General features: G+C 45.0%; 1 protein-coding gene across 7 annotated transcripts; it reads right to left on the reverse strand.

The window, feature by feature from the left end:
- Positions 1 to 1909: 1909 nt before the first annotated feature.
- On the reverse strand, positions 1910 to 23383 carry CEP63 (centrosomal protein 63). Of its 7 annotated transcripts, none has more exons than XM_088170622.1 (15): positions 23245 to 23383; positions 20652 to 20786; positions 18935 to 19115; positions 17668 to 17763; positions 15401 to 15523; positions 14457 to 14570; positions 11830 to 12063; positions 11428 to 11573; positions 10570 to 10704; positions 9684 to 9798; positions 7637 to 7834; positions 7126 to 7212; positions 5393 to 5592; positions 4565 to 4862; positions 1910 to 2430 (listed from the first exon to the last, which is right to left on the reverse strand). In XM_088170622.1, the coding sequence occupies exons 2-15, from the start codon at positions 20693 to 20695 to the stop codon at positions 2272 to 2274; spliced, it is 2130 nt and encodes a 709-aa protein (XP_088026748.1). In that variant the 5' UTR covers positions 20696 to 20786; positions 23245 to 23383; the 3' UTR covers positions 1910 to 2271. The 7 variants fall into 7 exon arrangements, with proteins under 7 accessions (XP_088026748.1, XP_088026744.1, XP_088026750.1 ...); XM_088170618.1 differs by having other exon boundaries at positions 10570 to 10797; XM_088170624.1 differs by having other exon boundaries at positions 23232 to 23344.
- Between the last annotated feature and the right edge of the window lie 34 nt (positions 23384 to 23417).

Below are 23417 nucleotides of genomic sequence, written 5' to 3' on the forward strand. Positions count from 1 at the left end.
TCATTAATTATAAAGCTTCCAGGGCCAGGTGATTATTCCACGGGAGGTTTGACACTGCAAAGGCAGAGAATGCCTGAAAAACCCTGCAGCTACAGATAAAAGCACCTCAGAAGTCTGCACTTGCTGTGACATCTCCCTCCAGGATAAACACGGCTCCTTCTCCTCCCCCTCATAAAAAATGCACATTCTTCAGCACAGCCAAGGCTCCAACAGCAGGAGAAAAGCTCTGGAACAGACTTCTCAGTTATCTCAGGGCATCTGCAATGAGAGAAGGTGGGAAAGACAGAGCACATACACACAGCAACACAGGGAAGTAACTCAGCAGTTCCCCTGCTGCAGATGCTACTTTAGATGACATTAGTTCAAATTTTCAGTCTACTTCCTGAATGAAACTGCTTATTAGAGGTATTAGAAATTGATAAAACTGTAGGATTATAGCTGCTAATTAAGCAAATGGATCATCTCCAGTCTTGCTCTTCCCTTCTGCCAACATGAACTGCCAAATATCTCTGAAGGGATACGGAAGAGCACATCAGAAACAAGACAAAATGTCTCCTGAACTTCTGAAAACACCAACAGCATGATGCAACACTCAGTAACTAACTTAACAAATCTTCAGGAAATACAATACTATTTGTAAGGTATCATTTCAAAAATGAAATTGGTGGCCTCACTGAAGGCTGTGAGGGATCCCTAAGGGTTCTGGCATATCACACACCCAGTGCATCTATAGGTTCATCTGCAAAGAGGAAACAGTTTGGTGTATTATGCTGTTCAGATTTTATCAAAATGCCCCACATCCAACAAGTCCTTACTTGAGATCTGGACAGACAGGGTGGATGTTCCAAAAACACTCATGGGACAGCGCTGCAGAGGATCCAAGGCCAGTGCTGACTTTGTGCAGAACGAGCACAGTCCAACCCCAGCTGGGGGCAGTTCAGCACCTCATTACAAAGGCTCCACAATGAGAATCCAGAATGGATTTGAAGTTTTTATCCTTGTACAAAGAACTCCACAAGAAAGCAAAATACAAAGACTTTTGGATTGGAACATTTTGAAACTCTGGGATACAGAGGTGCATGCCCAAGTGCAGCCCCAGTCTGCAGCCAGGCATCCCCTTGGCTGAACTCACGTGTCTGACACAATGGTTGGGCTCTGTGTACATATGGTGCTTTTGAAATTCTTGCTCCTTGACAGCATTGAGCTGCCCTAACACAAGGTGAGGCTGAAAGGAACAGGAAACTTATGGACATGGAATGTCCCCATCCCAAAGCTTGCCTGTATAAAGGCCATGAAGACTCAGCCACAGGAGAACAGCAGAGACCCCAGAAGAAAACAAGTCCATAGGAATTACATCCTATTCACTCATTAACAACTTACTTCCCTCGAGGAAAGACTGAATATTTTCCCCAAGAGGTCACAGATGTATTTTGATGCAGCAGCTCCACTGGACTGTCCAGATTCAACCCAGGCTGGCACCAGCTCACATGGCAGGTGCAATGACGTGTGGATGAATCTCACTTGCTTGTGGGTTCTCCTCCCATCCAGTGTCATTTCTCATTCCCATTTCTCTTTTCCCAGAGCCATGACCACGTCCAGAACTCAGCCACTCATTCCTCAGCTATTCTGCAGTACTTCAAGCACCTTGTACAGCAAGTTAAAGACACCAGATACTACACACAATTGTAAAGGGCAGAAGCTGCAAGAATCAGGGAATATAAAGAAATTCCACTAAGGGCAAATTAACTGGAAAAATGCAGATAGCCTAAGGGGAAGAGGAATTTTATTCCTTGTCCCTTGAAGAACATAGCCATGCTGTGATGGAGAAGGTGTTGATCCAAGCTCCTGATGAGAAGGGAAGATAAGCCACAAGAGCCACCTTGTGTATTTGTATGAACAAGAAAAGAGGTGTTTGCCATTCTGATTTATTTCAATGCTTTTACACATATAAAATATACTTTAAATACATTAGATAAAAAATAGCAAATGGTTTGCTTTTAAAAAACACCATAATTTTGGTGAGTGAGAATATAGCTCTGATAGAGGTCTCTGACGTACGACAAGCGGCTAAAATGTTTGTGGTGTAACACCCCACACCAGAGCAAGCACACAGACAGGAGTTCCTTTTCCTGAACTCCCATCCTGCTGATTCAGCTCCAAGTGGGACATGTGGCCTCTCTCTGAAACTCCAATCCCAACTGGATATAGGCACCTTCCCAGTCACAGATTGGAACCATATAAAGAAACAGCACTGCAATTCCACAAGAAACATTATTCCTGGTGTTCAAATCGTCTCACTATCTTTGCACTCTCTTTTTTCAGTTCCTCAATGTGAGCATTTAGGCACTCCAGGATGTGCTGGGATCTCACTTCTTCATCTTCCAGGTATCGTGCAGCAATGGATCCAACAGAAGCTGTAGGCAAGGGGCACTAAAGGGAAACAAAGGGATTATCAGGCATTCCTTCATTCCAAGTTTTGGCCAGAAACACCACTGATCTGCAAATCACACAACTGAACATGCTCCTAGAGGGTTCATTTCCATCTTAGTGGGCAGATTAAGCACTCAGGTCTCACACCTGTTTCACAGGTCACGTTCCTCCCAACAGCCTCCAGCCAGTAATGATTGCTGCAACAAGCCGACCCTGCCAAAAAATCACTACTAAAAATTCAGGGCTAGAGAAAGTAGCTACAGAATACCAAGGAGTTTGCCCTGGGTGTTAATGCAACTCAAGGTCTCCATCCTGCTCTTTGTCTCCATAAAAATCCCAGCAACTGGGAGCACCTCAGAGTTTGGGTCCAGGGAAGGGAAAGCACTGTCACATTGGTAATTACTTTACCAGATATTCCACACTGGGAATATCTCTGCTTTCTTTCATACACCTCCCTTCTTTTCCCCAAAGTAATGGGCTCCTGATACAATCCCACAGGCAAGCACAGGCCAAACCCCATTGCAGCTCACAGAACAGCACTTCAGCCAGCCAGCAATGGTCAACAAACTACTCCAGATTCTTTCCTTTACAGTCAAGAACTATTCCTGCTCCTCACATCACTTAGCCACAAGTTATTAACTTACAAAAACAACACTGTAAACCAGGCTTAATGTACAAGTTGATGAAGAGAAGCCTCATGCACAGGGGCTGGCACGTGAAATATTGAGGTTACTAAGGGGCTGCTTTCCATTACAGACAAGTTGTCTCAGTGTCTTGGCAAGAGAAAATAAATGGTTATTTCCAAATCCTGGAGTCTCGTGGTTTTCAGGTCTTATCAACAGCCAGGAACAAAGGGAAACAGAAAAGGCTACTGACAAGCAAATCTCTCCTACCCCACTACTGCCTACTGATAAGAGTTCTCCTCTCTTAGTGTAAAGGAATTCATTTAAAGACACTGGAGCCTGACCATGAACAGGGAGACCCAATCAACACCATGAGAAATATCTGCATTTCCTTAGAAACCTTATTTCTACTTCTCAGAATAAAAAGCAGCCCATTCTCTTTCATTAAACATCAAACCCTAGAGCTTCTCAGACCCTGAAGCAGAACTGTTCACACTTTAGGCTCCATCTTGCAACCTGAAGAGTTTCCATTTACAATATTGCAGCTCCCTAAGTTCCCAACACTGTTTTCTGCATATATGCACTAGCTACTTTAGTCTTGAAAAATCAACACCCAGTAAACTTTATCAAGATCTACAAACCTGAAAAGCCTCCATCTTAGAGTCTTAGAGCCTCTTCTCTGGACTCCCACAAAAAATAGCTAATAGTTTAATAGTTGTCACTGCTACCAACACACAAACAGAGGAGAAAACTGCTCTGAACACTGCTGGGACAACAGGTCCGGAGCAAGGACCAGTGCTCAACATTCTCCCCTCTCAGAACACGACACGAAGAATTGATTGAGTGAAAATTTTGTGAATCTTGATCAAGTGCTTCAGCAACTGAGCTAAGACAGAGAAAGTGCTAACACTGCTCCCTATGGAAAAAAGTACGATCAGCAACTGGGAAAAAGAACAGGCTCCCGTTGTGCAGTGAAGCAGGGATTTCAGGCTTTGTCATCAGCAAGCATAAGCAGCATTAAGTTCAGTGTGCTGACTGCTGCAGCCTTTTGAAAAGGGGTAAAACTCACCCTGTGCTTTACAGATGTGCAGTCACCCAGAGACTGGGAAATACTGACATACTCAGCACTCCACATCCACTCTGAGTCTCTACTACAGAACCAAGCCAAAAGCTGAAGTAGAATTCTGAGGGCACACAAGCAGGTCCTGGTACACACTGAGGTACAGCACCAGCACAGAGAGAACCATGAGCTTCTGGAATTAACTTAGCAAGCACATAAACATAAAGCTCTTCTCCAAGGAGTTCTGAAGAGCCACCACACGGATCCCCTTGGCCAAGTCTTAACCATCCAGCAGGGCTTTCCTTCTCTGTTCAACATTTAATTTACTTACAGGATCACAGACAACATGCAGTTAGGTCATGCACTCAAAAGCTTGTCTCCTTTTGCCAAATGAGAACCCAGCTCTAATTTCAGCTGTTGAGCAGCAACTAGCTCCTATACAACTGCTTACCAAAGACACAGATTCTCTGTGACGATTTGAGGCAGGCTGCTTAGATGCTTCATCTGCAAAATCTTTGTTTTCATCCACTGCATGGAGCACAGACTCTGCTCCCAGCCAGGCACATGACTCCTTGCAGTTCTTGCTGCTGCTCTGGGAGGGTGGCTCACCCGTCTCAGGGGTCACAGTTGCTGTTTCAGCAGCCCCACACCTCTGGGAGTCCCTGTGATGATGCTGAGCAGTCCTGTCAGGCTGGAGATGTGTCCTCCCTGTGTGTTCATCCTGCTCGTGCTGTGCTTCCTGAGCTGTCCTGGAAGGCAGGTTTGAGCACAGAACTGAGTTTGTCTCTTAGCAGCTGTACTCCAGCAAAAACTCACACAGAGGCAGCAATTAACATAGATGTTACTAACAGCCCTGGCAATCCAAACTTGTTTCCACAGCGCTTCCAGACACACATACAGTCCCTGTGGATTTCTCTCTCTCTTCTGCTACTGCAGATACCAAAACCCACAGCCTGCACATCCTAGCACTGCAACAGAAAGGAGCTCAGCCGCCTGGGCCACATCTAATCCTGTCACCAAAAACAGCACACACTGCTGCTCCAGAGAGAGGCAAAGGCAGACAAAAGACAAACACTGCTGGCTTTGCAGAACACGAACCAGCTGGGACTCAAAGCTACTGCAATGCTTAAAGCATAAAGGCAGATTCCCAAACAGTGCTTGTGTTCTCCCAGACACACGATGCACTGGAGAGAGACACAGCATGCCACTGAGCCCCACACATCCCCACACCTCCTGCTCTCCTTCCCCCTGAGGAAGCAGCAACCCTGGGGTCACTCACCTGTGCTGTATATCCCTGGGCTCTTTGCCTTGCCCCTGCTGAGCCGTGCCCTTGGGTTCATGTGGGCACCCCTGTGCAGTGACCCCCAGTTTTGCCCTGGTCTCTGCAAGGTCCTTCCGCAGCTGCTGGTTCTCAGATATTAATTTCTGGAGCTCAACAGCATAGTCCTCCCTGAGGGCTCTCAGGGTGCCACCATCCCCCTAACAAAGAAGAGCAGAAGTCTTGGTTTGCAAGACACCACAGTGACATCCAGAGCAAAGGCCAGCAAGAGATTCCTTAAGGCATATCCCCTAATTGCATTTTGACTGGCAAAACCTTCAAGACTTTTCTAGGAGAAAATTAATTATATATAATTATATATATGCCTTATTGGGCCTGCATCCAGACCCAATGTGCTGATCTGCCTGGGAAGGTCAGTCTCTCTCACCACTGGATTCCTTTTAAAACAGGAGAACATAGATAGAACGTAGGATAGTTCAGATGTACCTGCCTCTGGCCTTTCTGAAACTCTGAACAACTTGCTTTTTTCCATCATCTTTTTACTGGGCCAGGTGGGTATAATTTCCACTGCTTCTACTCCTATGACATCCTCACTTTCTTTTTGCCAGTTCTATTAAACTTAGATGCTTAATTCATTCTCATCACCTCTGTATCTAAGGTCTTTCCAAATGGGCATTAGGACCACCAGGCCAAGATCCAGCTCCTGTGCCTCAGGGCTCTGGGGCTTTTTTTAAGGAAGATTTCCTGCTTTGCACACTGCTATCACATTTTTGGGAACTCACACATGCAAAAGTCACCAGGCACCTTTCAAGCAGAAAGTAATGGGGGGCTCTTAGGTTATTTCAGTTTCAAACCAGGCCTCCAGAAAGCTGTGTTTTCAATCCATCTCACCAGCCACAAGCTTCTGTTCAGCACTTTCCCAGGAACTTGGCGCATCTGACAATCACCCCACACTAACACTAAGAGCTGAGTATTTCCTTCCCACAGATCTAACAGGATAAAAGCTCTGACATACTCTCCTGAGGTTGTCAGCTGTCTGAATCCAGCCCTGGCCCCCTGGGAAGCAACCATTCTGCTTAAGTTGAGACAGAACTTTCAAACCAGCCACTTCTTCCTTCACAAAATGAGTCAACTCATTATTTCTGCCAAGGCTGCACCTCTTCCATGCAGGCTCCTCTTCTCCCCTCTGCCTCAAGATGTTTTGGAGGTTTTGTTCAGCTGCAGGAACCCACCACAGGGCCCTTTTCAAGAACCCAGCCCCAGCACATCCAGCCCATATTCCCAGTCTGCATCCTGCTTATGGGGAACACAGGAGAGCCCTGCTGAATGGCTCCTCACCAGAGGAGAACACGCTCTCACCCCAAGCATTTCAAGGGCCAGAGCAGTTACAGCTCTAGGACAGGGCAAAAGGACGACAGGTTGAGGATCAAAGGTTTGTGGTAAAGTGGCTTAAAATAGAAGTCTAATGAAATGTACTAAAATATGTGGGCCAAAGCCCATGGAGAAGACGTGGAAATGATTGCTGCTTCTGCAGTTCTCTTCACCACTCTCTGAGACTGAACAAATGCTTGGTATTTCTGTACCTTATTTCCTCTCAAATTACCTCTTTTGCTTGGGTTTTAAGTTCACTGAGCTCTATCCCCCATTTTGAGAGACCTGGGTAAAGACTCTGACTCTTCCCAGGCAGGAACACAAGGCTAGCCCCTTCCCAGCTCCTGCTGCTCAATGCATACCTTCAGCTTACCACACTCTGTTTTCTCCAGAATCTCTGAGAGATGACGGTTTTCCAGCCTCAAAGTTTCCAGCTGGACCAGAATTACCTGAGGAGGCAAAGGCACACAACAAGCTCAGAAAAAGAACACAGTGCATGCCCACAACACCCTCCAAGCATTTTCCACCCTCAAACTCAAGTACTAAGCAAGATTTGGGCTGCTAGTTGTACTGGGATCCTACAGAGAAGGCTACAAAAATAACCATGCACAGTTTTCAAAGATGTTATCCATCCTGGCCTAGCTAGCATGGGTGATCCCAAAGAATTCTGTGGGACTACAGGCTGCTTGTTTGAAAAGAAGCTGCAAAACAGATGCAGTGAACACCATCATTAAAAGATTCCTTCAAAAGGTCGCAGTTTTTGTACAGAGGCTAAGGAGAGAAGGAAACTACGAATGTAGCTAAAAACCAGCATGGTGTTCAAGCCTTCAGATCCCTTAAACACGTAGCATAAGAGTTTTGTGCCTTTTTTACCCTGTGCTCCACTGCTTTCCTCTCTGCTCTTTCAATCTCTGCTCTGAGCTGCTGCTCCAGGTCTGAGGTGGAGCCACTCGCCGATGCAATGGTGATGTCCCTCTGGTGCAGTTCCTGGGTCAGCCTGGAGATCTCCCTTTTCATCCCTTCTAACTCACTGCTGTGCATCTGTTCAGCCTCAGAGAGCTGGTCTTTCAGCTGGAGGAAGACATGCACACACCACCCATGAGCTTTTAAAACATGTTTCATTAAAAAAAAAGCAAAAATATTGCACATGGTAATGTGAAACCTCAGGCTTGGAAAACAAAAAAGCTCTATGTAACAAACCCCCTGCACATGCTTGTCCTTCCTGATTGAAAGCCACCTCATCCCAACCCTTTCCCACAGCACACACTGCCAACTGGAAAGAAGTTTCATGCCATGAAGTACTTGAGAAGTCCCACAATTTATCAAACCATCAGCCTCCTCAGCTCATCATTCAACCTCTGTAGCCAAAACCAGAGAGCCAAAGATTCACCATGACTGGGGAAGCACAGTAACTCTTGGAAAATATAACCCTGCAATTTGCCACTCTGCCTTCCTGAGGTATTTGAAGATACCATTTAAAGATGGTAACTTTAAATAGCTCGAGCTGATTTTTCTTCCAGGAATTAATTTGCTCTAAGTCTTTTGAATCGATATTAGAGTTGAATCAATGCTAGCTTGTAGCAAGTAAAGCTTCCCATGGCAAACTTCCACCAGCCAGCTATGCACAGGGTAAAAATACATCTCTTTGTTTTCATTACTCTGTGTGATGACCACTAGTCCCTGCATTATGAGAGAATAATCATTCCCTATTTACTTTCCACATGACAGGCATGATTTTATTTTTAGTCTATTCAATCTCACTTATCTCTTTTCCAGTTTGCTAAGTCCTATTCCATTCAGCTGTTCCTTGTATAAAAACCACTCAATCCTTCTGGTCACCTTTTTCCATACCTTATGTTGGTTTATTCAATGCTTCTTGAGGTGGCAGACCTGCACCATATACAATATACCAGTAGGCACACCGTGTATTTATTCAGTGGCACAACAGAACAACAGCAGCATAATTCCTTCCCCAGGACTCCATTCCATTAGTCAGAAATATTAACCACCCAAACACCCAGGATTTTTCTGAGAATTACAAGCATTTTAGAAAATTGAACCAGATGATCTCTGCCTACTCATGTAAATATGGTACACATGGTGATTTATCTCCATGTCACCTCAATGCCTCCCAAGTATATAAAACAGAAACAGCCTTCATAAATCTCTCCCTCCTCCCCAGCAGCCTGTGGGAGATTCATTTACTGTGTGGCTGTTTAGATGTGTAACCAAGCACACATCTCTGGCAAGATCTGCACCTCTGTATGTTCAGAATAAAGGATGAAAGATTTCCACACAAGTGAGGTTTTTCACTCAGGTGCAATGAGGCTTCCAGTCCATCAGGCTCTAGTGAAAGCTCTCACACTGATGCAGACCATTATGAAGAGCCAAGCTAGTGGAGGGCTTGTCCCCCTTGGGTGCTCAGAGCTCTGGGGTGAGCCCCTCGTGGCAGGTGAGCTGCTCCACTCCTCCCAGCCCCTGCCCTCATGTCCAGCTATCAAGACTGAAACACACTCCCTGATGCACACAGGCACCAGGACACATTTGAAGTTCTGCCTCAAGTGTGACAGGACATATTACAGCAAACTCGCTCCTCCTCTGCCCTTCATCCTGTTGGGGACCCTGTGTTAGGCTTCAACTCAAGATTCCAGACCTTAATTTCTTCACATATTTGCCCCTCAAGCAGTAATTCAAGTATCTCCACAGAGTACAGAAGTACTGGGTGAGGCCCAGGAGATGCTCACAAAGCCAGGTTCAGACACCTGCAAACAGGTGTCCTCTCAACCCTTCCTCTGCCAGGTGTGCTCCTTACCTCCAGCAGATCCCTGCCTGCACAGCAGCCCTGCCTTGGCACGTGGCACACAGGGATCAACTCACTCCACCAGTGCCATCCCACTCCCCGGGAACACAGCCACGTTACCTTTTTAATCTCTGCCCTTGACTCAGTCTGGTCTTCTTCCAGGGACTGCAGCTCTTTGATATTCTCACCCAGCTCCTCACTCAGCTGCACACACCTGGCATTTGAAGACACCAGGCTGGGTGCCAAATGCAAAAGTATAGATTAGAATAAACCAAGGAGGAGGAAATGGTCAGAGACACTTTGATCTTCCAGGTATTCTTTATGTCCATTGCAACAGAAACTGAACTCAGCCTACAAGTTCCTTACCAATCCTTTGGGTTTGTTTTCCAGAGTCATTTCACAAGAGATCAGGAAGCTCATCTAACAGATCACAACCGTTTCTTGCTTGTTTCTTTACAAACTAAGATTACAAAATTTCTATGTAAACACAAGTCTGAAAACCACAAGCTTGGAGAGGAATCACAGAATCACGAAATGCTTTGGGCTGAGAGGGACCCTAAAGCTCAACTCGTTCCACCCCCTGCCATGGGCAGGGACACTTTCAACTAGACCAGGTCACCTTAACCCCCATCCAGCCTGGACTTGTACACCTCTAGAGATGGGGAATCCACAATCTCTCTGGACAGATTTATAATCCTCACTTCACAGGAAGGTCTGGATCTGCTTACCAGCTGCTTAACAAAGACTCCTTAGCCTGTTATGAGTGAAGGTGCTCAACCCAAGCAAGTTGGAACACTGAACACCCACTGTGTGCAGTGAAAGGCAGCCAACCAATTACCAAAGCAGTCACTATTACATTGCAGAATGAATAGCACTTGATTTCTTTAGCCCTTTGATATTCAAAACAAGCCTACAAAAATCACTGGTTAACTTGATGAACACAATTAGGTGTTGTATTATTATCCAAGACTAATTGCACTTCCAGAGGGAGGGAGCAGGGGGCTACCTGTTCTCAAGACGAGTCACCTCTGACTGCAAGTGCTGTTCCTTCTTCTGGGCAACATCCAGCTGCAGCAGCACCTGCTGCAGCTCCAGCCCTGCAGAGGACAACAGCTTCCCTTGCAAGCGCTCCTCCAAGGCCCTGCACAGAAACAGCAACTTTAATCTCAGCACAGAAACATCATGTCTGAGTTCACTGGTACAGGGAACATAACTATTGTCTTCTTGGAATTCTCTGAAAAATACACAACACCTAAAATGAGGTGACTGCTGTGTGCAGTGTGAGCAAGCAACACAACAAACACAACAGCAGGATGACAGCCCCTGCTCGAGTTAAGGCTGCTACATTTTATTTTGACGTTGGCCTCCCTGCTAGAGACTAATAGGTGACCAACACCCAAACCTCCTGACACAGCCACCAGGACCCAACAGCCTCTGTACATTGCCAGGGCAGAAGGGGAAGGCCAAGATGATTTTGTTACAGATGTAGTTACCTCACCAAGCCCCAACCAGTGAAAACTTTCACCTAGGTTAATAAGCACATTATCAAGCCCTGAAAGGCCTCCAGCACTTGGTGGAAAATGCCTGGGAGAAACACACTCAAAAGCCCTGCAATGCCTCCAGAAACCCAGCTGAGGAAAGTGGATTCCTTCCATGCTCTTCACTAATTATCTGCTAATTTTAAAAGCAATGCAAATGGAAAAATGCTGTAAGGCAGCACAGCACTTGTGAGAAACTGCAGTGCACTATGTCAAATAAAATACAGATCCAGCTGCATGAAAATTCTGCTACTATCCTTAGTGAGACAACCTTGAACACAGATCTAGACTGAAGAGCCAAAGTACCAGCAAGGCACAGATGCTACCTGATGAGGCAGTCTTTTGTGTGAAGAGTTTCAGTCACCCTGGCCAGCTCTTTCTCTAACTGCTCCTGGTGCAGCTTGGAGCTGCCAATGAAATCTTCTTGAGACTGCAAGGTGGCTTTCAGTTCCATCTTCTCATCCTGCAGCACCTGCACAGGAGACAGAAGGAATGACTGCTGTAAAATGGACCAAACCAGTTTGTTGCAATCTGATGAAAGGTTGATCAGACTTTTTAGGACCCTTGGAAATACTGCAGAGCAGTACATGGCTACAAAGTCAATTTTGATGCCAATCAGGAACTTTACAAAGGCTCTAGAAAGAGACAAACTCTACGATGAAAAGTCTTCCCACCACCTCTCACCAGCACTGCTTTAGACCCCATATCTTAAGAATTCCTCCACTGACCTCTAACATTTTCTTGGACTGCCTTAATTCTTCTTGAACTCTCTGCTGATCCTCCAGAATGATGCGGTTGTCCTCACTCAGGTCATCCACCCTCATGCTGAGCCTCTCCACCTCCAGCTCGTTGGCACAGATGGTGTCATTGGCCCTCTCCAGCCTGCTGGTCAAGTGCTGGATTTCCGAGCGGCTCGCCAGCTCCACCGAGTCCAGGATCTGCTTCCGATTGGCCAGCTGGGTCTGCCAACAGCAATCATCTGCATTAAAGCCACATTGCAAAAACACTAAGTTGTACCAAAGCTAAATTCAACACAGCTACTGATTTCTTGGTGTAATGAGCCACATTCTCAGAGTAAGCAACAATACCTTCCAGGGAATTAGGGGGAGTATTGTTCCAGGGTTGCATGATGGATAAAACTTCCAAAGGCAAACAGAATAAGTAAAAAACAAAATTAAAAAAATAAAAAAAAAAAGAAGGGGCCCTTTGATTCCAAAGGCAGTTCAAAGAGAATGTGGAAAATTAGGATCTCAAACCACTCCAGCTGGCCCAGTACGATTTGTCTAAGAATAAAGCCTCCCGCTATTTTTTGCTCATGAGCCCAAGGCTAGACCAGGACTAATGGCTGCAGGTTAGAAATTCTGCAGGTAAACCAAATAGGGCAGAGATTACTCAACCATTAATTCCACACCAGGACAGAAAGCAGCTCTGGGTGCACAATTAAAAAACCACAACAACCAAACAGCCCTAAAATAAACCAGGTGTTACAGCCAATTTGCTTTGCTCTGTGCAGTAAGTACTTGGTTCCAGCAGCCTGGGGGAATGCTCACTTTGAATTTTTCAGTGTTTTAACGGCAGACAAAAAAGTTACAAGGAATGTATGAGTAGCAGACAATACCTGCTCTATAATTTATAGGCACAATACTTTATTTCATAGCATTTCTTTCCACACAGCTAGCTGGTGAAATTTAACAAGCCAGCTCTCACATAAACTTCTAGGAACATCCACTTCATACAGTTCCTTTTTGTGTACAATCTTTGAATTTTTAAAGGCTGAAACAAAATATTTGAGCAGTCCTATACTCCCAGTTTCAAAGAGTAGCAATGCCTGCCAGCTTCAGAATCACCACGTGCCTTGATTTACACAAACTGTAAGAACTGCTCATTTGCAAGGCTATAGTATAGTTTTGATTACAGCCTTTTATTATTATTTAAATAGTCATGACAGAAAAGGTAATCAAGAGGGCTGAGAGTTTAAAGCACAGCTTTTCTTCACCCAAGAAGCCAGAACATCAGACTGCCTGAATATTTATTTCTGCATTAAGAAAACATTTAAGCTGTCTCTTATTTCCAGCCACACAACACCCAGGCCAGCAGACAATTCCAGGATTTTAGGAAAAGCTGACTTTAAAGGCTGCAGGTGTTGCAGAACATGGTCTGTACTGTGGAAGAATTCCAGGCTTCTCTAAGCTGCTCTGGAAGAGATGAGGGGAAGCCAGATGAAAGGAGAGAGGGGTGAAGTACTCCATGGTCATGGATCTCAGCTCGACCTTGTGCCAGAAAGACAACTAAGCACATAAAATGTACAGAAATATTCAAGGCAAAAAAATTAGCACTTCCATGCTGGGGTTTTCAAGGTAATTGAGGATTCAGGCAGTCTGTTCACAGTACCTGTGCACCTCAGGCACCTACATCGCTTCAGTAAAACCTCCCCAACCTCCTGGTTTTCTGCTGCACAGTAAGACAAGATCCTCTGTGCCCCAGTGTCCCAGCCTGAGCTCCAAGGACACATCTGTTCCCAAACAATTGAGCTATCAACGACACACAGACAGCAGAGCAGCAAGACCTTCTGCTCAAGGACTCTCTCTGCATTTGTAGATCTCCTGGTGTCAGCCTCTCACAAAGCCCCTGTCAGAGGGGCCCCTTCAATCCTGTCATCACAGTCTCCCTCCTTGCAGGAGCTTCCACTCAAGAGCAACTCAGGAGCCCATTAAGTGCAAAGTCCCCAGCAAGAGCTTCTTATCAGTGTCTGCTGTGATTGTGTCTGTGTGACTTCACAGCTGTGCTCTAGGTCAATTCATCTCGCTCTGCTGCAGCACCACTAATTCACTGAGCCATCAGCTTTGCAGAACAGCAGCCCCACTACTTTTTGCCTTTGAAAGACCTAAAAAAAGGGATGGGGGGCTGAAAATCGCTGTTGCTTCAGTATTTTATGGAAGTCTCTGTTGTAAGGGAAGACTGTTTCCCAACAGTACCCTCTGAGCTGGACCCACAAGGTACATATGTAACTGCTGGCAAGTACACTGCTTTCAACTAGATAACATGATGAAACATATTTTATAGTGTCATATGCTGTGGTCTGTGCCTCCCAGGGAAACCTGCATCCTACTGTCTTCTCTGCTAAGCAGAGGGATGGCAGGGAGAGCTGCACAAGGTTGATCTAATCTCTGATGAGACTCCAGATCTTTTTTCCATACAGCACTCGTACAAGCAAACCTTATTCCGCCAGAACATTAAAAGTGTGCTGGTTTCACTTCAATGGCAATCTGAACTGGATGGCAGCCTGAGAGATTTCACCAGCCTCTCCCTCCCTCCCACAAACAAAGCAGAAACTTTTAGCACACGTTAATTGTACCTGCACGAGCTCGGAGTGCTCTGCCAGAGCCTTGCGCTGCGCCTCCAGCGATGCCACCTGCTGCTGGTACTGCAGGCGCTGCTTCTCCCAGTCAAGTGATTTTTGACGGAATTCCTGCAAGGACAGCAGGGGTGGCTTGGAGCAGTACATCCCCCTCCAGCTCACATCCATGTTTGCCTTCTCTCCCCACCATATCCTCACACCTTTTCCCCAGCAGGGAAACCATTAGCCAGTCACCTGATGCAGCAGCTCAGCAGTGCAGAGCCCCCACACACCGTGCTCACCACATTCCTTCCCCTCTCGAGGTAAAGCTGCTCACAAATGTTAAGTGCCAACACATTCATGGCTGGTTTCATGGGTTTGCTGTCAGGGGTTTAACGATTCAGACTGGATTTAGCTTCCAAAACATGCTGCTATTGAAATCAGCAAGATGACAAGAATTAAATACAGAATTTGACTGCTAATCTCTGCTCCAGAAATTGGGCACTACATCAGTCAGATGTGTGTTGCTACCACATCTTTCAGGAGGAGAAAACTGAGTGGGGTTGAGCTCAGCAGAGCAGAAAGATTAGAAGATGAGACAGGGTGGAGAAGAAGTTTGACACGTAGCTCCCTCCTCCTCAAAGAAGTGAGAATACAACCTCCTCACACTGGAATTCATTCCATTCACATAATTAGTTACTCTTCCAGCACCTTCTACCTATTATTTAGTCTAAGGGTAAGAACAGCATTAAGGTTTATGCTGTGCAGCCAGAGGCCCCAACACACAAAACTGCCTTTATTGCACACACAGTTGAGAAGAGCTGCACCTGGAGAGTGGATGGGCAGTGCTCCTTAAAGCAGGACTCATAATCCACTTCCTAGTGGACTGTTCATCATCAGTGAAGCCCAGTAAGTCAGTTAATACATACAAGCTGCTCAGCACTTGCTTTTTCACCACATACCTCCAGCTTTCTGGTCAGTCGGCTCAATTCAAACTTGTCCTCCTCTTGGCCCCTGTTAGCTTCTCCTCTGTTTCTTGTTTTTCTCTTCTGCAGCTTCTCATAGCTCCTCCTCAAACGGGACAACTGCAGGACACAGTGAAAGAGAGAGCTTTGCTCAAGGCCCCAAGGCAAGAATTACACAGCCTTTTGAAAGAAGAAACACAAAGTGGTTCACACAAACAATGCCCTCATCAAGGCCACACGGCTCCCAAGTGAAGGCTTCCATTTGGATAATGAGTCTTTTATACCAACAGCACTGCAAAACACACGAGTTGTATGAGAGTAGCAAGATGCCACTGAAGTCATGACATCAGCAGCTTTAATTAAAGCTCTGTCTTACCATAATTAAAGCATGACTGAAATATTGATAAGATGGAGGTTTACATGCAGCTGTCAATGCAGCAAGAGCACAGCATCCCCCTCCCTTACAGGTAGTTCCCAGCCCCAGGAAAAGCCAGCAGTGCCTGTGGCTGATCTGCTCACCCACAGGAGCATACCCACCACACTACACACAGGTAATTCCTGTGTGATCAGAATACACTTGTGCAGCTCAGGTGGGAACTGGAACTCTCCTGCTTATTGGGAGAAGGAAGGATTGAGAATTGTCATTACCCATAATAACAACACCACTTCATCTGTCATTTTCTGCTTAGATACACTGTGTATTTCACAATGAGTGGAGAATGCCAACAGAAAATATCACTCCTACGCCTGCTGCTAGGATGCTGAAGTTGTATCAGAAGAAGGAATGAGGAAAAAACTCTTGACATTTAAATGACCCTCCGTGCAAATAATCACTTGCAACTTGCAGAGAATTTTTCATATGATGAGCTCCCCCTACTCAACTATTAAATAAAAGGTTTCCAAATAGCCACATGAATTTGAGAAGCCATCACTGCCCTTTTACCAATGGAAAAGCTAAGCCCATGGATGAACAGAAGGACCATGAGAAGAAAAAATATCTGATTCAAAACCTGATGCATTCAGTACACAGACAGATGTTCAGGCTTAGAGTTAACACCAACATCTTTTGCCAGATATATCAAGAGATAAGAGGTTTATTCTTTCAACAGTCTCAGTAAGTTAGACACTGTACCTGTAATTGCACTGGAAATGGTGGTAAACAGGGACAGAAATAATTTCCCCAAACACTACTAAGAACAAAAGACTGAGGAATATTGGAACTCAATGTCATCAGCATTAATACTGTGTAGGTAAAATACCCACAAACTGCAATTCAGGCCACAGCACACAGGCTGTATTTCAGCCTTAGCAATTTAGGCTGATCTGCCAATGTACCTCAGCTTTGCTTTGCAGCTTATCCACAATTCCAGTGAGAACACCCAGCAAAAGAATACTGTTATTCATATGGAATAGTGAGGTGTTTTTAAATTAGAAAAGATGCCTTCTGTCATCAGAGCACAGATTACCAAATTAATTTCACTTATAGCTTACAGTAGCAGGAACTAGGCCCAGACTTCCAGAGAAAACAGGTCAGTGCTCTATGACCTGCTCATGCCAGTTCACTCCCTGCTACTGGCAAGTGGAGACAGGCAAAGAGTTCAGGCATAAACCTGGAATGCTGTCACACCACCTGCAGGACAGCTATCATCTCACATTGAGCAAGAGGCTTTGAGATGAAAGCTCTGATATTATTGTCAAACAGCATTTTCTATGTACACTTGTTTTTTTATGAAGAGTATTAATACTAATATTCCTTGAGAGTACAAAATCCCTACTAAATCACCACTATTAACAGAGGAAAAAAGATGAGACCACATATCACTGTTATTTCCTAATTTCACACAAGCCAGGCCAGTTACATCTCCACCCTTTATGATTTCAGAAATGCTGAAAGAACAAACTGCTGCTGCTGTACCCGTGGCACCTCCAGAACCAGCACTGTGGTGACTGAGATGGTCAAACACAGAACATTCTAGCAGTAAACTTCTGCAGATGTCCAACATATGAAAACATTTCGACTCCAACAGTTCTCTGTCTGTCACCAAGTTCCTCCAAACCACAAAAAACAGGCCAAGTGAGCCATAAAAACATCACTTTATCTATCTTATCAAAAAGAGCTCTATGCTCTTTTTTTGGTAAGCACACAAACACTAACAAAGTGGGGAGTTACAAAACCACAGTATTGAAACAAAAACAAAGACACAAAGTAATTGATCCATCACCAACTGGGAACTAGAAACCAAGCTTCTCCTTTTGCAACTCACCTCCTCCTGGAATTTCTTCAGCTGTTGTTCATACTCTCTGACCATGTCCTGCTTGGATTTTTCCACATCTTCGACCTGGCGACGCAACATGCCAACCTGAACAAAGGGATAAAAAGCAAATAAATACAACAGAAGTAGGCTTTATTGCCAGTAGACACACGAACATTTCAGTAGGATCCTTCATTATGGAATAGATGGAGGCAGTGCCTAAATCTTTGCTAGGCTGGGGCCACAACTGTTTCTGTTGTGGCCTCTTGTTTTGAGCCAGTTTCCGGATTTCACTTTTGGGGACAAAGCTGACAAATGTGGCTTGTGCCAGAAGTCTGTTTCTATACAGTATTGTCATCAAAATCTTCACAAATATGCATTATGATTTCAAGCTATCTTCCAAAAGAAAAGCTGGCCATGTCACTATCTAACTAGGCTCAGACAAAGGAGATTCCTAATAGGAAGGAGAAAGAAAGAAATTGGGTTTTGAAGTGCACAGAAAAGACTTCTCTGACACTGATTCAACTGCTCCTGTGACTCATTCTTCTCCCTTTTTTTTCCTCCCATCTTCTTCCCATCCACAACCTGAGTGGTTGCAAGCCATCAAATTAAAATTAAAAGAAAATCCACAGAAAATTCATATGACTAAACCAAAAGCATGAATACACTCCAGCAATTACTTCAAACATACTTTACAGTTCAGTTTGAAATCCATGTTTGCTTTTGGTGGTAAGAAACATTTCAAGTGTCTTGAGAAAAAATAATTGATAATAACAATAACCTGTATTATAAAAATCACAGTTCTTGCAAATGAAAATCCTGTGGCTCAACTACATCTTATGGTCCACATCCTGCATAAAAGCCTCAATTACTAAAATTTTTCACCAATACAGAAATTTTTTGCACTTCCCTCAGGCTTTTATTTAAAGACCACAAAGCCAGAGCTCTGCAAAACAGCCCATGGAGAGTTTCCCAGCAATATCTTGGTGTAGCTCAGGGCAGGAAATCGTTTTCTTGGTCAGTTTACATAGTAGGAAAGGAGTTTTTTCTACCAATGCCTGCAGGTTGCTGGGCTGTCCATTACTGCTGTAGCTATAACCAGTGTCTCTGTGTTCTAATAACTTTAACAGTCCAATATGTGGACTTCCACCAACCTAGGGGAGAGGATCACTTGACTTGGATTGAATTATGAACCAGACACCTTGTTTCAACAGGTCCTTTAAAAATTCCATTCCTGACTTCCTGACTCCAACCAAAAAATTGTGTGAAACAAAGGTACCTCCTTTTGTTTTTCCTGCAGAGCTGCCTTGGCAGAGGAAAGTTCCTGCTCACGGGCACTCAGACAAGCTTCCAAAGCCTGTGTCTGCCCTTCCCATTCGGATTTCTTGTGAGCCACCATGATGTCAATCTGCTTCATCAGCTCCTGCAGCTCGGCCTCACAGGAGGTCAAGAACCCACCGCTGGAGGGGAGAGAGCCTGAGTTACAAAGGAGGTCCCACCCAACACATCCCGTGTCCCACACCAACAAAGGCAGCAGAACACACTGACTGCCACCAAGGCACCAACTCTGCACACGCAGTGCTTTGAACTCTCTTCAAACCAGCTCGCACAGAAACAGAATCACAGAACCATTAAGGTCAGAAAAGATCTCCAAGTTCATCAAGTCCAACCTTTTACCCAATACCATCCATGCCCACTAAACCACATCACTTCACACTTGGGCATTCAGCCTTTTGCCTTGGGTACCAGGCATTATGTAAGTAAACCAAAGAGTGTTTAATTCATATTTTGTATTGCCTTAACTGCTCTCCAGGCGGTGGCATTTTATAGCAGGTTTCAGTCACCAGAGGAATCTTACAGCCAAGCTATGAGCTCCCAAAAACAGAAGTTTATCACAAATGCAGACAAACCCTGGAGCAGAGGGGGCTGGATGACAACATGATAATGAAGAATCAAACCCTCGCAATCCATCGGGGAGCACAAGCTCCCTAGCGATGCCCAGATTTCTAATTTGGTGCAGTAATTATTGAAGCCAATTCAAGTAACTCCTCTAAAACTTCGCAGCTGCCAAGACAGGGACAATATTAAGGTTTGCCAGACACAGCCCTAGAGGGTGTCGAACTCCATAATGATCTCTACCCCTTTAATTTGCCTGTCAAAGGGAAGAACTGAAAAGAAATGGAAATCAATAGGTTAAGGGATGGAAATTTCTCTGTTCCCCCAGGGCATATGCACACTTCACTACTTGGCACTTTTTCTATAGGAAAAGAAATACTTCTTAAAGGAGCCAAAATCAGTCACATTTGAAGTTCACCCTGTCCTGTGAGTTAACCAAAAATTAGCAGCTATTATGCAGAGCAGGAACATTTCCTTCACAGCATCTGCTAATATGTAGCAAAGTCTAAACTTGATTTCTGCAACCAGCTCTCTGAAGAAGATACAGTATCAAATAAATTTGTGTCACATTCACAAGGATGACTAGGAAAATGGCATCAGTGACTTTTGCTTCACGGTTGTTTAACACATAAAACATTTTGTTCTGTTATTGTCACTACAGTCTCTCTCGGGGATTGAAAAGTCTAGAGACTCTCACCTCAGACAGAGCATTAAGGATTCCTCAGAGCTGTGTGGGACTCTGCAGTTTCAACACAAGCAGGAAATAATCAGATGTTTTCAGTGAAATCAGATAACAAAGTCACATCTCATTAACCTTTCGAGGCTGTTACAAAATAAATATTTATTCACAACTCCATTTACTGCTCCTGATGTTGGACAGTAAGAAGAGTTTATAACAACTGAAAAAAAAAAAAGGCCGAGGTTTTCTGACAATTAAGACTATAAGCAGGGATCAATGCAAAGCCAGCTCCCCCAGTGACTTTGCTTCTGCAGCAGCTGAAGGCCACTGCACACTGATAGCAGAGGATTTATTCTGAGTAAGAGGCAAGGTTAATACTTGAATCATTTGGAATGACTGCTGTGTACAGTTGCATACATACCTCCCCTGCCCATTTCTTTGCATTCCTTCCAGCAACGCCTCCATTACTGAATCCTGGTGGCTTCAGTACCAGGGAAGTACAGGAAAGCAGTGGTCACCCATGGCAATGCACACACCAGGCTGCTTCTCCATCCAACTGCAGGACAAGCAGAAGCCCACAAAGCAAATAAGTTCAAAAACATACAAGGAGCATGCAATTACAGGTGAAGAAAACAATGGCACCTTCATGAACTTACAAGCCAAATGGAAGAAAACAGATTTTTCTACCAGAAAAATGTACCCAAGGCTATCATCCAGCACTACCAAATTGCAGTGATATAATCATGTGATCTAATAAATTCAGAGAGGAGCAATGAAAATCTGCACTTGGGTGAACTCAACACAGAGGGACTGGTAGATCTCCTGAGAGCACTAGTCCTGAGACTCTAGAGGAACAGGAATATTTGAGCTTCAAAGGGACCAGCCCAAGATCCACCTCTGACAGGGAAGTTTGTCACTTCAGAGAGAAAATACAAGCAAGTACCAGTAAGAATTTATCCATAAATTAAATATTTTCCAGGCCTCTATTAAAAACTACATTAAGAGAGCATGCAGTTTACCACCACACTGAACACACTGGTTGCTTATACAGTTGTGGGAATTTCAAGAAAACATAAACTCCTTTTAAATTATGCCTTAAATTATGAAAATAAGTTGAACAGCTTTACATTGCTTCAGGTGTAAAAATTACAACTTTTAAATCACAAACACGTTCATACCCAAAGAAATTTCACATCTTGCTGAAAGCAAGAAGGGTTTACACTAAAGCCAAAAATAGGAAATAAAAAGATGCCATGAAACCACAGCCAGGAAGCCAAAATTTATTCCAATGTCTCCTTCACGAAACTGCAGATAACACAAAAATGGTTTAAATCGTCCAGAGCTCACAAACTTATGTTTCCAAAATGTACACTTTACAAGTACTGAAGATGGATCCTTCCAACATCTTTCCTCAAAGATTAACATGGCATTATTAATCAATCAGCAAAAGAGGAGCAAGGGAGACTCTCATAAATGCAGGCTCAACTTCGCTCTCTTTCCCAAAGAATAATCTATTGTACTTCTACAACACTTTAAAACACAATTCAGGGATTAAAACCTGTCCTTGGGAGCTGAGTTTTAAACCACAAGCATAAAAAAAAATCATATCCCTATTCTGGCACTGTTTTGTCTGTCTTTGGTCCTATTTTTGCTTAACAAAACTCAATCAGTATGCAGAACAACTTCGTGGTTCTGCTGAGGGCAGGGTGCTGAGAAGAGCAGATGAGCAGATCCCCTGAGCTGCTGACAGCATTCCAGAGTTCTCCAGGTGGCAACAGCAGACATTAGACAGCAGCAGCTCTCCTCTTTCATTCTAATCACACCTACACAGAATCAATTTTCAGTGGGCAGAGAGATGAGGAGACAGACAGCATAGAATTCCAGAACAGTTTGGGTTGGAAGGGATCTTAAGGCCATCTCATGCCACATCCCTGTCATAGGCAGGGGCACCTTTCACTATCCCAAGCCCTGTCCAACCTGGCCTTGGACACTTCCATGGGACAGCCACAGCTGCTCTGTGCCTCTGCCTTACCACCCTCACAGCCTGCCAGCTTTGCTTACTTTGCCAGCATACCCACATTTTGGGGAAAAGCCTTAAAATCAGACACCTCTAGCCAGTTCTATGCTACATAAGGTTTGGTGACTTAATATTGAATTTTGGCCTCTCATGCTTGCAAGTTACAACGTGCAAATTACAGACACCTGCGTAAAGACCTACAAGAAGAAACAATCTCCTCCATTAGCTACAGCTGAAGCAAGGAGAACTGGGTGGTCACTTCTGAAAGTGAAGAAAACAGAAGTATTTGCAAAAAAAAAAAACCCAAAACAAGACAACACATTTAAAAATAAACAAGGCCTAGCATCCCAGCTCAAGGCAGAATTGCATGCGTCAAGTGGAGAGAACTTTGCAATATGCAGAAGGACTCAAGCATAGTGCCCATGAGAAAAGCCTGGGATTACTTCGTATTTAAGAACACAGAAAGATGCAATCTTAAAGCGTTGCTGGAAGCAGGCTTACAATGAACACAAAAGGAGCAATAACCTCCCAAAAGCAATACCACAGGCGAGTTCCACTTGCCAGCGGCAGGAATGGCACCTGCGGCAGGAGCCCGGAGCGAACCAGCCCTCGCCAGGGCAAGAACCCCAGAATCACTGAGGTTGGAAAAGACCTCTGAGACCATCAAGTCCAACCTGTGACCGCTCGCCACTTTGTCACCTAGCCCAGGGCACTGAGCGCCGCGTCAATCTTTCCTTAAACACCTCCAGGGATGGAGATCCCACCACCGCCGCCCCTTCCAATATCTGATCAGCCTTTCAGTGAAGGAATTCCTCCTGATGTCCAGCCCAACCTGCCCTGGTGCAGCTCAAGTCTGTGAGGTGGCCGGGGCCGGCGTGCCCAGGCAGCGCTCCCCGCTCCAGCCGCCCTCGGCGGGCATTCCCCACTCCTGCCGTGCTGCAGCTCCTCCCAGCCGGAGCTCCCCGCTCTAAGGCCGACCCTTACACTGTTTATTTACCCAGCGCCGCGCCCCGGGGAGCAGCCCTGAGCCCCGGGCCGAGCTCCGCTCCGGGCTGCCCAACACCCCAGCTCAGGCTGGCTGGCCGACCCGCCCTCCTTCCTTGTTCGTTTCCTTCCTTCCCGCCTGCCTGCCCTCCTTCCTTCCTTCCTTTCTCCCCTCCTTTCCGCCTT

Source organism: Sturnus vulgaris, chromosome 10, assembly GCF_052056855.1.
Source record: "Sturnus vulgaris isolate bStuVul1 chromosome 10, bStuVul1.hap1, whole genome shotgun sequence".
NCBI lineage: Eukaryota > Metazoa > Chordata > Aves > Passeriformes > Sturnidae > Sturnus > Sturnus vulgaris.